General features: G+C 40.4%; 1 protein-coding gene across 1 annotated transcript in view; it reads right to left on the bottom strand.

Annotated features, from left to right (window-relative positions):
* Window positions 1-1,229: 1,229 nt before the first annotated feature.
* GNA12 (G protein subunit alpha 12) overlaps window positions 1,230-15,396 on the bottom strand; it is a 44,608-nt gene continuing 30,441 nt past the window's right edge. The window contains exons 3-4 of the mRNA XM_063344952.1: window positions 9,563-9,613; window positions 1,230-8,536 (exon numbers count right to left, since the gene is read on the bottom strand). Of these exons, the coding sequence (XP_063201022.1) occupies window positions 7,967-8,536; window positions 9,563-9,613 (621 nt within the window). The 3' untranslated portion in view covers window positions 1,230-7,966. The remainder of the gene's footprint in view (window positions 8,537-9,562; window positions 9,614-15,396) is intronic.

The following is a 15,396-nucleotide window of genomic DNA, read 5'->3' as shown; positions in this document are numbered from 1 at the left end:
GCCCCCTTTCCTTCCCTGTCTGTTGGTCAAGTGTCTCACCAGCCTGGCACGGCCCCTGCTGCAACGCCAGGCTGTTCCGGCGGATACTGCCAGGAAGAGCTCGCTCTTGCTCCACTGAGAAACCTGTTAAACTCGTTCTATGTCCCATCTTGCAGGGCTGTAATTCACAGGAATATTTTGGCTCAGAAAAAAGGGCTAATTTGCTTTCACAGAGCTGACCGAAGAGATCACCTGGAGCTGGTGCTGAGAGCTTTTCAGATCAGAAAGTACTTGATGATACCTGGAAACCTCCTATTAGCACACACTGACTTTGCAATTCATCCACCCTCATTTTCAGAGATGCTGAACACCGACAATGCACCTTGTTATCTAAAGGCCTCAGCACCTCCAGGGAAAAAAAGAGTTAACCATTCCCAAAAGCCTGATGTAGCTGAGGACCTAACATTTCCCATGACTAGTTAAAAGAACAAACAACGCTCCACGAAGCGTCTCAAATTGTGTACCTGCCAATGGAACTGATTAAGCATTAACAGTTCACACAAGAAACAATTAAGACTTTCCACAAAAATCTGCCAGATGTGACCTTTCGAAGTACAAGCGAGGAAAGGCTAATGGCATTCCTAAGAACTGGAGCTCAAATTCTGGCAGAATTAGTTGATGCCAGGACGGCAGTGCTGGGAGAGAGGCATACCCATGGCTCTCCAAAGGTCACCGGTTCCGCACTGCCACACAACATCCCACGGCACACGAGCCAGTCCAACGGCGGGGACTGGACCTGGACAAGGAGCAAGTATGGTTCCTATGGCTGTTACCAGATGCCACACAGCAGAAGAGGAATCCCTAACAGGTGTTGCCAACTCAACAGGCTTAATTGTCTTCTCTTGCTGAGCTGAAAATATACAGGCTCAAACTCTAGCTGTGTCTCCCCTTCCACTTCCCATCAGTTCGAACGCCTAAGTCAGCTACGGCCGGAGGAGTTGGAAGCTTTACACAGGTTAATGTTTCACCAGCCTTCGATTCCTGGACACGCTCGGGAAGAATGATTCAGACCAGAACTGGAGAGGTGGGAGATAACGTAAAGATTACAGAACACGACTTTATTGCATGACAACCGTAGTTTCACGCAGTTCATGCTTTAATTTAGTCAAAAAGCGGCTCTCTCGCAGAAAATTTTTGAATAAAAGCAAAAAACGTCACTCTAGGCTTTGTTGAAAGATAAAACCCATCAAGAACAGTATAACAAGTCAAGTTTTAATAGATTTATAAAATTCATATATACAAAACAGTAAACTAAGTCACCAAAGCTATAAAATACACTTTTTACACATCACAATATAATTTTATCTAGTACACAGTTTTCATAAATTGAAACTATTACAGCAAGTAGCTGCTTCTATCGTGGATGCTGTTTTGGTGCTAGAAAGACACTTATGTGAGCAGTCTGGAACTGTGCTTTTATTTTATGCATTTTTCACCTTCTTTTAGTTCGTCACTGTTTTTTTAAAGTACTTTCCTGTGAATTGTTAGAAAATTAAGGCTAAACTCAGGCCTTTCTTGCCCAATGCAGTGAACTGGTTTAAAAAAAGAATGATATTGCATAGTATGTGTGTTACAATGCATAGGCACCAGAGAGCAAGTAAATTGCAGAATAAAAGATAACATTAATTGGCTTCCTAGCTACATGATTGTGGCACAAGATAACTTTGTGTTTTGTCAGTTTGCTTTCATACATATTGATTCCATAAACAAGACAACTCATCACAAGAGCAATAAATACTAGCCATTTTGTGAAGTGGAGTCTCCAGAAATACTGTTTAACATGTATCATCAATTCAAGCTCATTACGCGTTCCAGATAACGAAACCTGTTCACTGGAAAAGCGCTCATTATCCTCAAGACAGTTAATGGCTTCAACGCGAACAGGAGTTTGACCACGTTTTCAAACCTAAGCCCACCAAGCACGCCTTCCAAGTCTTGTGAACTACCCAAAGGCCATTTCTCCTCCACATCCCCCTTCTCCCTGCCATCTTCTCCCAGCTTTTGTGCCCAGCCACCTGCACACAAGCTCAGCACAAGAGATTGTCGGGAAGCACTAGCAGAGAAGCAGCGCTATTCAAAAGCTGTTACCTCCCTCGTAAGATGCTCTTTCTCCAGTCCTACTCATCCAAAAGTGTTGCTCTCCATCAGTTGTAGTTTTTATTCAAATAATGGAAACAGCCTCTTACCTAGCCGTTCCCCTGAAATACCTCTCACGCTCTGGTATCTTGAAGAAAGCGTAAGTAGCTGTTAGAAAGGAGTAAGAGGCGCTGTCTGGCCAGAGATCTGCATACCGTGTTTTAGTAGGAATTGAGTTTTAGCCCTCAGTTACGAACAGATGAAGAGAGATTTACACTGGAAGGGTGTGCAGCTACAGCGGGGCCAGCCTCGCCAGCCCGCCGCTCTCTGGAGTCGCTCAAAGCTGCCGGGGTCAGTGCAGACGGCATTTCACTTCAATACAGCCAGTCTTCAAGCACCATCAGTTTTTGGGATCTGTTTAGAAAATAGCTCCCCTCTCTTGCTCCCTTCCAACATACTTTGGCTTTTTTACCAGAACGCCCACCTTGGAAGTCACAGTGCTGCTCTTTTTTTCTCTCCGACTGAATATTTTCACATCGGAGAGAAGATACGACCTTCGGACATACGCCAAGAGCTCGGTTGTGATACAGTTCGTCAAGCCAGGCACAGAACCACAAGCGCTGACAATCTAGTACCTCCATACTTCCCACCCAATAAGAAAACAAGCATATCGACACATAGACAAACTTCAACACCGCTTTCCAAATGCCATTAGAAAGATAAGAACATTAAGAATCAAGCTAAACTGTCCAGCCACTGAGATGAGCAAAAGAGAGAGCATCACCTTGTTAGCAGAGTGGCAGTTTCAGCTCCAAATAGCCTGGCTTTACTCATTTCCATCTATGTAAAAGAAGGTTAGTGTTAAAACAAAGAAATGCCCACTTCACAGCACAAAGCAGAGATCACCCCAGCTAATTACAAAACAGGCAATATTAAAAAGCACTAGGTCTTTTATTGTCTTGCCAATTACTTCCTCACTAGGCTAGACAGTCCTCATCTAGAAGTGCGTGGAGGCAGCCCGGGCCTGGCCCAGGCCATGCCAGTCTTCCTGTCCCAAACGGATGCTCCCTAGAAATCTGTTAAAAACCCATTTACAAACCTAGGCACCGATGTGTTATGGTTGCTACTGAAACACCCAACCCACCACTTCCCGTGTTACAGAATTAATAGAGCGTATGAGGTAAAGAGTTGGCAGTGCTAGATTAAAAACCCTGACTACACCATGGGATTTTATACTAGAAAAATGGTATCGAAAAGAGGCTGCTACTAAACTTGCAGGAATCAATGCAGTTTTCCATCATGAGGGACGAGTGCTTGGCTTACCTGCCAAGCTGCACTGTACGAAGGTGTTATTGCATACCGTGATTGTGTCTCAAGCTGGCATACATCAAACTGTATCAACCTGACAAGTACTCCAGAAAATTTGATGACACAAGCAAAGCTAAGGCAGGTGTCAAAACTCACGACCTGAAAGTCAGAGGGGTCTTCTACAGAAATCCTGTAGTTCCATGCAGCAGAATGTTGGGTTTTGGTTTGGTTTCCCCCCCCCCCCCCTCTCTCCAGGAGAGCTAGAGAGGTACATACATTGAAGAAACTCCAAAACATGAAGTTAATATCCACAGACATTTGTCTAAAGGCAGCAAAGGGCTTGTTTTCTAACATGATATTCTGTGGAAGGGAGTTGTCTGTCGCTAAAGAAAGCTGCTAAGTTTCTTCAGTGGTTCCATGTCTATTCTGTTAGTTTCATTAATGCTACAATTCTTTGCAGATTACAGTAACCAGGACTGGTGAATACCCAGGGGGAGAATGGGGACACAACGCACAACAGAATGGGACACATTTTTCAAATGCACCGTTTTTCATACCAAAAACTGCTTTAGCTATCCTAGTGGAATTACATTTTTCTCTGCAGTGCCACATATAGATGAGCTCTTCCTACTCCATTTCACTACAGGTTTTTTTGCCATTAGTTTCTACACTCTGCGTGGCTGAGGTTCAGGCTTTAGTTGGCTCAGAAAGCCTGTAAACTGTCATCTTCAAGAGCTTCTTCATGCTTGTAACATGCCTAGTTCTATGTTTTACACAGCAGTATTTTAATAAACTGAATATATTATCAAGACAAATAATCTGTGATTTCATATTAAATAAGATCAATTCTTTGTAGAAAACTGGAAGCATCTTTGAGTTGTAGTGTAAAGTTGAGCAGCCAGTAGTTTCCATTCCATAATCAATATTAATTCATTTTTTAACATTAAGAACTACTTAATTGCTTCAAAGTGGCAACCGCCTATTAAATATGTCACTTACAGAAAACTATTCTTCCTTTTTAATTCACCACGTCAGCTCATAATACCACCTAAGAAGTGTTCAGAGAATGACAGCACTGCAATCAGAAGGCAAGGCACTGACTGACATGCTCTCATAGCTTAAAGCCTGTCTGGAGGGCAACAAATACAAAGCAGTGTTTGATAAATGACTCCCATTTAGTTAGTTTTTCTACTTAAACTGCAAGATGACGTAAGTCTCTCCTGCAAGCACACACTGCAAGCACTTCCTCTCTTTGTCCTTACGAGAGACAACCCATCTGCAACACCCCTCACTGGCCACTGACCTGTGGGCGTCAGAGGAGGGACAGCAAAAGGCTGCTTTTTTTTTTTTTTTTTTAAATAAAAAAAAGTAGTTTTTCAAGGTCTCCATCTGATTATCATCCTGCCTCTGACCCATTTCCTGACCAGCCAAGCGAACAATAAGCCTATAAAGTTAACAAAAAGAGATGTTCTCTCCAGCTGTGTTTACCTGCAAAGTTCTCCAGGATGTCACTTAAAATAAAGTTTTTTATTTGTTTCTTGTAAAAGGACTCAGCAACCGACCAAGGCTGTCCCAAGATGTTTGTAGGACCTAAGCTACCTAAGCTCTGCTTTACTAATTAACTGATTTACCATAACGTGATTTTCTGGGTTTATTATGCTACAACCCATCTTGAAAAAAAAACCCCAAACCTCAGTTGTGGCTAGAAGTGGAGTGTATTTTGCAGAAAAATAAATATACCTGCCACTTTAAAAAAAACCCAAAGACTCCTTTTCCCTCATGGGCCAGATCCTTTGCAAACTTGAGAAGTGCTTGACTTCTGCAAGTAGACTTTCCGGATCTTGGGTTCCTGGCGTGAACCATCACTATCAAAGTTCAAGAGAACATAGAGCCAAACTACTGATTTTTCTCCCCAGTCTAGAGCATCACACTTAGGCCCATTTTATCAACAGAAGAAAGGCGATAATGGGTCTGAGGTGATCAAACTGGTTCCCTAAAACTCTGATTTTGTGTGCAAAACTGCCGTATCATACAAACAAAATTACTAGCAAGCTTGAGAGCTCAATATGAGATATCTCGTGCTGTTTCTTTCCCACGTACAGATCAAGTTACTTAAAATATATGTTGCATTATTAGCTGTGTTCAGAGTTTTAAATCCATAAGGTGACCAAGGATACAGAACCATGGATGAGCACGAAGAGAAAAACAGAACAGGAAATTCCGCACTATGCCTCCCAGCTAAAACTACAGTAGATTGAGACATAAAACTGAGGTAATTCTTGAGAAAAAATACAGTTGAAAGGGAATGTTTAACTCATTTGAGAAAACAAGCATAATATTAACCCATCTAGAAAATTCAGTGAAAGAACAAAGCTCACAGCAAACTAGGAAATAAAGTCAAGTCAACCAAGAAGTCAGGTGAGCCCACAACTGCCTCCTCTTTCCCAGAGTCTTGAGTGAAGTGGAAACCACTAACAAAAGCTCCAAGAATATCTGAAAGCTTTGCAAAAAGTTGTAGTCTTCAGCCAAATGAGCTAGCTTTGAGAAACAAACCTTATATGATGAGTAAACTTGTTTGCATCACTCTGTGTTGAAACATTTACCTTTTCAAATGTAATAATCTTAAGAGTTTCCCCCCATCTGAATATTACAGTCATGTAACATATTTTACCCCTTCCAGGTTAAAAACTAATAAATACGTAAAAGACAGAGTTGGTCCTGGCAAAAATAAGACTTGCTACAAGGAAGTTAATTCCTGTTGAAGTTTGCTCAAATTTAAGTTAGATTTTCCCATCTGCAACTCTTCAGTTACTCCTTCCCTCGATACTGTGCGCGTTACACGGCGCTGAAATAGCTGCATCTTTTCCGCGCTGAAGCCCGCACGAAGAAAGCCAAGAGACTGCTACATTAGGAAACGACACAAAAATACTGATATGAACATCTGCAAGCTTCAGAGGGGAAGAAAGATTCCAGATTTTATCCAAATTAACATGAAAGGACAACGGAACAGGACTTTTTTGACCACATTTCCCATAGGATTACCAGCTGAAGTAAAGCGTTGCTTGTTTTGACATGCCATTACAGGCTCAAAGGGGATAAGAACTCCAGGGAATCTGCTGACTTTTTACGGGTACAAACAGCCCTTCAGGTTTTATTCTTAGATAAAAACTAGGTCAAAACTGCACAGTAAACTATGTTTGAAAATTACCTAAAGGATAGCACTACAATGTTGATCTAAAAGGCAGATCTTCAGTTAGTCCATGTACCCCACTGTAGTAGAAAAGATCCGATACGTCTGTACACAAAAAAGGCACCCGACAGATCATTAGACAGAGAGCTGGGAAATTAACAGTTCATATCAACATTGTTCATAGCCTCTTGCAATTTTACACACAAACCATTGCCCAAAACGGGCAACTCCAAACTCGACTGTACTCAGAATTACATGTGCATTAACTATAGGCTAAAGATCCCATTAAGACACAGATTAAAGGCTAATTTTACAGCAAGGTCTTGCTGCCTAAGTACATCAGTGCAGCTGTAAAACTGGGATCTCTAGGGTGTTCAGCCCTCCTATAAGGTCAGCTGTTGGGAACTAATCAAGCAGCTGCTGTACTACCAAAACCTTTGCTTAAAAGTTTAATCAGCTTTCAAACTTTTGAATATAGATAAAGCCCCATCACGCGAGACACTGAACCTTCACAAATATTCGCAGCTGCAGGTGTGAGAACAGAGCCGGATTTCCATGCAGTACGTCTCGCTCGAGCACCCACTGTGCGGACACATGGTCGGGTGCTCTAGCACAGGCTGCTTCACCAAGGAAATCGGTTTCCCCGTGATGTAATACCCTTCACATCTAGTGCAAAATAAACCCTTCTCCGTATCAGCAAGGCCTTAACTTCCAATCCAATTTACTCCAACACAGGTTTCCTTCTGCAGATTTAGACTTTTGCCTCAGGAGACTCATGCAAAACCTTCAGACAAGACCTGTGCATCCACCTTGGTAAGTGGATTCCAGACCCCTGGCAAAGCTGGATGCGCACACAAGATCTGGTTATATTCCTAAGGCTTAAGAACAGAACTTCCATTAACTTTCTCCGATACAGCTGCCAATCTCATTACGTTTAGATTAGTTTGATTGATTCAGCACCTCCAAACTACAAAAAAAGGCAGTTTGTACGACTAGTGTCTTCGAAAAATGAGCATATTCATTTAAAACAATGCATCTTCCATACATGGTTTGTCAGAGATTTCTTTTTTCTAAGAAGGCAGAAGGTGATTGTGTTATTCAGCATTCCCAACTAGGTACAGAACCTACAACGGCCAGGTTTCAGTAGTGTTTCTAGTCCAAATGATTCAGTAGCTAAGATCAACATTTGACTCCTTCAGCCTATAGCTCCTCTGTTTGGACTGGCTAGTTTACAGCATTCCTGAGCCAAGTAATTAGCATGGGTCCTACACCACATGCAAGGGCCATAAAGAAAGGATAAAAACTTTGATCTAACCCTCCGGCAAATTTTAACAGAACATGGGCTGCTCTCCTTCACTGCAACATAATGTCCTTCAGATTCTCTTGAAGGATTGTGTCCTTCACGGCATGAAACACAAAGCGGATGTTTTCAGTGTCTATGGCAGTGGTGAAGTGATGGAAGAGTGGCTTACTACGGTTTCTCCTCTTTCTGTCAAAGCACTGCACCAGATAACGTTGAACATCTTCTAGCCTGTGAGGGTCGCCTTTGAAGTCCGAGAAATACTTCTTAATGCTGACAGTCTTTACCTTCTCTACAAGGAGATCCATCTTGTTGAGGAATAGGATAATAGAAACATTAAAGAAAAGCTTGTTATTGACTATTGTCTCAAAGATATTCATGGACTCCACAAGTCTATTTGTGCGCCTGTCTTCCATGAGAACCTGATCATATTCACTGGAGGAGACCATAAACAAAATTGAAGTTATTCCATCAAAGCACTGGAACCACTTCTGACGCTGCGATCTCTGTCCACCTACATCCACCATCTTGAAAGGTATTTTTTTAATGATGAAATCATGCTCTACTATCCCCTTGGTGGCTTTTCTAGCCAGCAAAATATCTTGTTTGCTGGGGAAATAATTCTGTAAAAGAAAGGAGAAAAGCGTCAAAAAAAAAAAAAAGTCCTTCAAAGGTGTTGGCTAATGTCAGAATATTGAGGCAATGGGAAAAATCAACAAGAGCCATGTTTTTTTTTTAATCATCAAGTGAAGAATGAATACTCAACTTCAAAATAACGGACTGTCGACCACTTAACACATTGGCAAACAGCTACAGAAGATCCTGAGACACATGAGAATAAAAATACAGGACTAATGCACTCATTCACATTTTTATCCTTCAAGCCTCTCATTTTCAAGCTGAAGTCTATTTTATCATTATGAAATTCTCAGCCCCAGTGTTACTGCCATTTAGGTGGGTGTTCAGTGAAGCAGATCACCAAGTCATCACTGAAAGGATTTTTAAAAAAGAAAAATAATTAAAAAAATCTAGTTTTTCCACAGTTCATTACTCTCACAAAGGGCATCTCGCAAGTTTTAGTGGAAATACTTCTTTCAGGTTCACAGTCCATGACCAGCAAGTGCAGCAACACGTTCTACTGCAGGTTGTGGCCCAGCCCACCACTGTCGGGAGATTTGTTCTTCAGAAGGTTATCACTGTTACTGTTTAGGAATATCAACACCCTGCTTCGTCCTCCAGGTCCCCTAACAGATGTTTTCATTACTTATTTTGAATCCTACAAGTACTTTTTTTTTTTTTTCTCTTTGTTAAGGCTTCATTCTGCTACCTTAAGTAGCTTGAGCCATCAGATCATTGTGAAAAGTGAGTGAGATCCAGAGACTGCATAGAAGGACTGCTAAGAGAAAATACATGCATAAATACAACTTCCATAAGCAGTATTTATTGTCTGTCAAAAAAGATTAAGCAAATACTAAGCTGTTTCTAAAAAATCTTTGAACTTATTCAATTCACTGTAATTTAAAAAAAAAAAACAAAACACAACAACACACCAAACCAAAAACAACCCAAAAAGCATTAAATCATAGGACACCCAGGATTCCATTATCTCTTTGAGCTCTTTTAGTTCAGAAAGAGAAGGTATGTCTTACCAGCTGACCGATCCGATCCAGATTATCCAGGAAATATTTCACCGATTCACCCTGTGGAAAAGGAAAGAGACAGGAACTAAGGTTGTTTCTAGGACAGCAAATCCAACTGAGTGTTTTCACTTTCCAACATGCACCAAGGCCTAATACAGCAACATCACGTGTGGAAGCTTGGGCAACATCACAATATGCTTAAGGAGCTGGAACAACAGAAGTACCACGTAGCTTAATTCATATAAACTGCTGATAATGAAGTGGAGCTGCCATAATTTACTACTGATGCGTAGGTAAGGTAGTATTTCTTCTGAAAGCAATTTTCTAACAGTTACTTCTAGAAAAGTCAAACTTGACCAAAGATCTGAATAAATGCTCAAATCTACCTAGTAAATCTTTACAATAAAAAGGAAGTGTTATTAAAGTCAGTCCTTCAGCTTAAAGAATTAGTTTTTCCCCCCCGCCCTTGTAAGATGAATGCAGTTAACTGACACTGGGTGGGAGTAAAAATGAAACACGTTTATTAGAAACCAATGCATTTTGTTTAAAATGCGTGACAGTGAACAAAAACATATCCTAGACTGGTTGGCATATCTTTAGAAAAGCAAAAGATTTAAGTCACCCACAATTGGTGATAATTTAAGCCAGATTTACTTGCCAAAAAAACCAACAAAGGAACGTTCTGAAGGACTTTCTCTTCTACAGATAGTTTCCCTTTTAGGCTCAAGAGTTTTAATAATGGATTTGCTGATCTTGTACAAAATCCTTTAGCAGTTATATTGAAGAATATAGGCAATGTTTACAAAGAAAATTTATTCTTGTGAGAAAAATGCGTAAGAGGGTTTTTTCTTTTAAAAAAAAAAAAAACAAGCCCAAAACATTCCACACAAGCTTGTCTGTGTATCAGACTCAAATCAAGTGCGACTTCACACTAGTAGATACAAGAAGCCCTGCACATATTTCTTAGAAGTAATAAAATTGTTTCCATATAAAAGCAGACTTTACTTCTGGAGGGAAACTATCTTTGGCAGAGCCCATTCTCCTTCAAACACTTCCCTTTCATTTCTTCAGAAGATGATGATGTGTTCAGCAAGAGAGCACTCTTCATTGTTTAGGACATGTGTCTTGCAGTTGCAGCCATGTCATAAGAACGATAAAACAGAAAATCTTGCTGCCTTTTAATACATTTAGGCAGCAAAACACATTACATACATCACAGATCAAGGCAGTGTCAGTAATGACCAAACTGACAGTAAGTGCCCTCACCAAGTCACCAATTCCGAACGAGAACATTCTCAAAATATCGTCTCAGATTCCAACAGCAACATAAATTCTTAAACCATGCATTCTCCTCCATATCATAGGCTTGAGACAGCAGAAGAGAATTATACCCCTCCAGTACAACTGTAAATAGACGGCAACACAACAGTTCATTGTGAAGAATCAGACTGGAGATCAGAGGATTCAGTGTTCTGGACAAGTACATACTTTCAGCATAAGCCATAGACAAAACGGAGGTGTCTTTTCTTAAAGGGGAGGGAACACACATATTTGTGGAAAACTACCATGTATCACAAAGATTTACAGTGGACTGCTAGCAGAAAAAAAAAATTACTTTTTTGGAGGGGCAGGGGAAGGTTTCCAAAGAACAATTGCTCTAAGAGCTTCCTTACAATCATGAATTTTCATAAGGTGAAAGTAATTTCCTGTATTTTTTGGCACTCTGTTGTATCAGAGGAGATATCACAGACCGCATGAATAAGAGAAAAGGTCTTCCTGTACAGCATTAGTCATATTTAGGAGATGGTAGAGCCCAAAAAGAAAAGGTCACCGAAGCTACAGAAAACCCCTTCTCTCTCCATTGTGCTTTGTCCTACGCAGTATCTTTAGATGCGCAACGAGACTGCAAACAGGCCGGCTCCGGTGCCATTTGTTCCTATTTTCTACCCAGTTGCGTTAAGAGTTCTTGCCGCGTCCATACACCCTCCCACGCCGAGAGCAGGAAACAGCTGTATGCATATAAACTGCTGGGACACACACAAGCAAATTTACCTGATTTACAGCTTCTGCCTCCCCGATTTCCTGCCCCACGCATCAATCAGTTTAACATTTTGCACATTTTTAAGAAGGTAAGAAAACAATCCCATTATCGAAAAAAAATACGTGTTCATTTCTGCAGTGATTTAAGGAAACTAGGTTTCTCTAGTTTCTTATGCAGCTCTCCATAACATTGCAATTAAGCCAAATAATTCATTTTGGGAGACTTTAAGCAGTAATTGCGAAACGCTTGGATAGCTGGGTAGCCAAGTCAGGTTGTGGAACAGGTGTGAACACCATATGCGTGGTCTGACAGACCTGAAAATGTCTGAATATTCTCTTCCAGCACAGAATTCAAAGACATCCAGTACTTAAGTCAAAATAGCCGTTTCCAGTCAAAACAACAAATCTCTGAAGCTCCAGAGGGTCTGAAATTAAGAAAAGCTCAAAGCATTAAAGCACACAAATCTGAAGGGAGGAAAAACACACCTACGAAAAACCAAACCAACAACCACCCAAACCCACACCACACACTCAAACCTCCCTACTTTGAAGATGATTCCCTGATTAAATCCTGTGTTATGGACTATGGAAGTGGGGATTCAGTCCCTGCTCCACATCTTAGTCTGAGTCACAGAAGAGTTGGTGGCTTCTGGGAAGCGCGTGGGATATTTCAGTTCATCGAGCAGCACAGAACAACTGCAGACAGCACCAACCGACTCGATGAATAACTTGTAATGTATTTAAATGAGAAAAATATGGAAACTCCAGGTGTTAGGACTGTTTTGTATTAGTATTTTTTAATCAGAACAATTGTATTAACTGAACATTCAGTTAGCTTTTAATTTTTTCCTTGGCATCCGGGGAAAATAAATACCATAATTAATTAGATCTAGAAGTTAAGTTTGTTTAGCTTTATATCAAGCTGCCCTTGAATGCAATTTTGAATGCCATCAATAAATTATTATTTGTGCAAAGCTATTTCATGCTTTGGGTTTTATACACACATACAAACAAATATACATATGTGTGTATAAATATATGCACATATATAAAAAATGCACACACACACACAGAGTTTATGAGTTGTTCATCAAGGTAGGTTTCCCATTCAAGGCAAGTTATTATCAAAATAACAAAGTATCAGCTGCCCCTCTCATGTTGAACTATTTTCTTCTCTTGAAGACGCTGACCACAAGCAAGCTGGTTTGGCTCGTTCGGTGCCAATTCTTGGTGTTTCTCCGAAGTCATCTAGCTGTTCCCCTACATTTGAAAGCTGGCTTCGCACTTCAAATGCGCTCTTAGCCAGTTATTTCTGGTTCACTAGCACAGCTTTCTATAGAAGTGGCAGCAAATATTTGCAGCTGATTCATCAGATACTAAAAATATCCTTACACGGATTGACGACTTCAGTTGCATTAGTTTAATGATTCTAGTGAAAAAAACTACATAGTTTTTTTTGAACATTGCAATCTATTTTGAACTATGCTTACAAGCAGCAAAGTAGAAGTGAAAGTCAGAGTTATTTATACGCTATTTAAATACCCGAAGAGAGGTATTTAGTCTATATAATCTACCTAATAGTCTATTAGTATCTTTCCCATTTGAAAGTCCTATTAACAAACCCTGAGATGACCATCATCTATTTTGCTGTTGATACAAACTAGCTAGCGTTTTAGGTTTGTGGTTGGTTTTTTTTTTTTTAATCCTCCTTGATAATAAAACAAAGTGTCAAAATGCTGTCTTCCATCCATACCCCGTGTTTGCGGGGACAGTGGTGGGGGAAGAAAGAGTGACCTCCGAGTTATGAATTTTACGTAATTCAGATACTCCTTTTTAGCACACCAGAGCATAGTATAGACCATTAGTCTTCCTTAACTTCTTGCTCACCACACAAGAGTTACCACAAATGCCTGGATGATTCACTCTCTCACTGCTAATCTCTTCTCCCTCTGCAATACATATCCTCTGAGTAACAGTTTTGCCAACTGGGACCAAGTGAAGGAATAAGAGATGCTGTTCCCATTGTTCAGCGGGATGAGTCACTGCACATCTGGGAACTGGGGGAATCAAGAAACACAAACAGAAGACCTAAAATGAGCCCACAAGTTCCACAATGCAGCATGGCTATTGGATTATTTTTTTTACATTATTATTATTATTATCTTTTTAAACCGTCCTATCTGCAGTATAAAGTTTGGTGAAGCCAGAGAAAATAGTGCGATTTGCTTAAAGACTGACTGGTGGAGGAGAAAGGGAGGAAAGGTGAAATGTAAACATATACTCTTGCTTCCTGAAATAGTACTCTAAAGCTCTTCTTTTATACACTAGACCATCTTGAACATAGCATTCTCAAGGGGCAAAAGCCACAAAATTAAGAAGTTTTTATTCTATATATTTTGTACTATGTGAATGTCATTTTAACATTAGTTCCAAATAAGTCACCATGAAGATAAGTAACTGAATTTAACATCTCTGTCCCTTCAGGCTAGGTTCACAGCACATAAGAAGTTAGCCCACAGAAATATTATAACTAATCTGGCATCACTGCCTTTGCCATTGATAGCCTCATTGCAAAAAGCAAGCAGAAAACACTTGGGCAGGGCTCCCAGGCAGTATTCATTTCATGAAAATAAATACACAACAGATCGTATGTAGATTGCTTTAAAATACCCCCAGAAACTCAGTAATAAGAAACGTTCTGCAAGGCTAGAATTTATCAACTTGTCACTTCAACCCTCAGCCGGTTATTCAAAGTGACAGTTGGTCAGATCATAGATGATAGTGAAGCATTCTATTGTCCAGTTCCCTAAAATACAGGCTCTTTTTAAACTTTTCCTTATGAAAAGCAGTTCCTCTAAATTCTGCTCTGTACTACAAGACTTGAAAGGGGATCCTCTGTTCCAAATTGGCTTTTTTCCTTTCCTTGTCCCAAGGCCTTTTTGACATAATATTAATTTAGCCCTTCCTGATCATTCTGTCTCTAGCTGCTAAATTTAGAGTGCACAATTTAAGGTAGACCTGCCAGCCGTAGCCAGTTTCTGATGATGAATTAAACCACGCAGGAAGGAAATGTTATACTTCAAGGAAGCATATAATACACATCTAACAAAATTCCCACAAATACAGCAAAACACACGGGGAAATGGATACTGTAAGTAACCACAAACTGCAGCTGAATCTGCAAGGGGAAAGCGGTGATCTGAATAAAAAGAACAGCAGCGTTTGTATCCCACCCTCTGTTCAGGAGTCGTAAAGCATTCAGCAGCAGTGCTGAGAAATACAAAGGAAATTCAGACGACTCCATAAAGAAGTTTGGGAATCTCCCAGCCTTTAACCTTTGAGATGTCAGATACAAAAATGGCATGGACTTAATGCACCGCCACATAATTTCATCCACAGTTGGCCTTTATATAAGGGACTATTCCATTAGGACTGCCAGAATGCAATGCCAGTGCTAACTTTCAATGCTAACTTGCCAGTGAAATCTTTGTTTTTCAAATACCGAGACCTCATTTTTTCTGTGTTTCCTGGGATGCTGATCACCTGTTGATTGTAAGGGGTTTGCAAGTTACCAAGATGATTTATAAAAGCAAGATATCCAAAGCAGAGGCCCAAGGGAAGAGCACAGTTACGAGCACAGAAGCAGGATAAAATAACTAGGAGACAAGCATCTGAAAACGTTGGAGACTACGTTAGACCAGCTGCATTTTTGGGTTCTGAGATTAGAACCTGAAACCTCACCAGCAAAGAGAGGTGCAGGAAACTGTTTTCTTAGTGAGACCCTCTGGACATCACAAGCAGGT

Source organism: Chroicocephalus ridibundus, chromosome 8, assembly GCF_963924245.1.
Source record: "Chroicocephalus ridibundus chromosome 8, bChrRid1.1, whole genome shotgun sequence".
Classification (NCBI taxonomy): domain Eukaryota; kingdom Metazoa; phylum Chordata; class Aves; order Charadriiformes; family Laridae; genus Chroicocephalus; species Chroicocephalus ridibundus.
The sequence above is the reverse complement of the archived record's forward strand: the minus strand, read 5'-3'. Positions and strand labels throughout refer to the sequence as shown.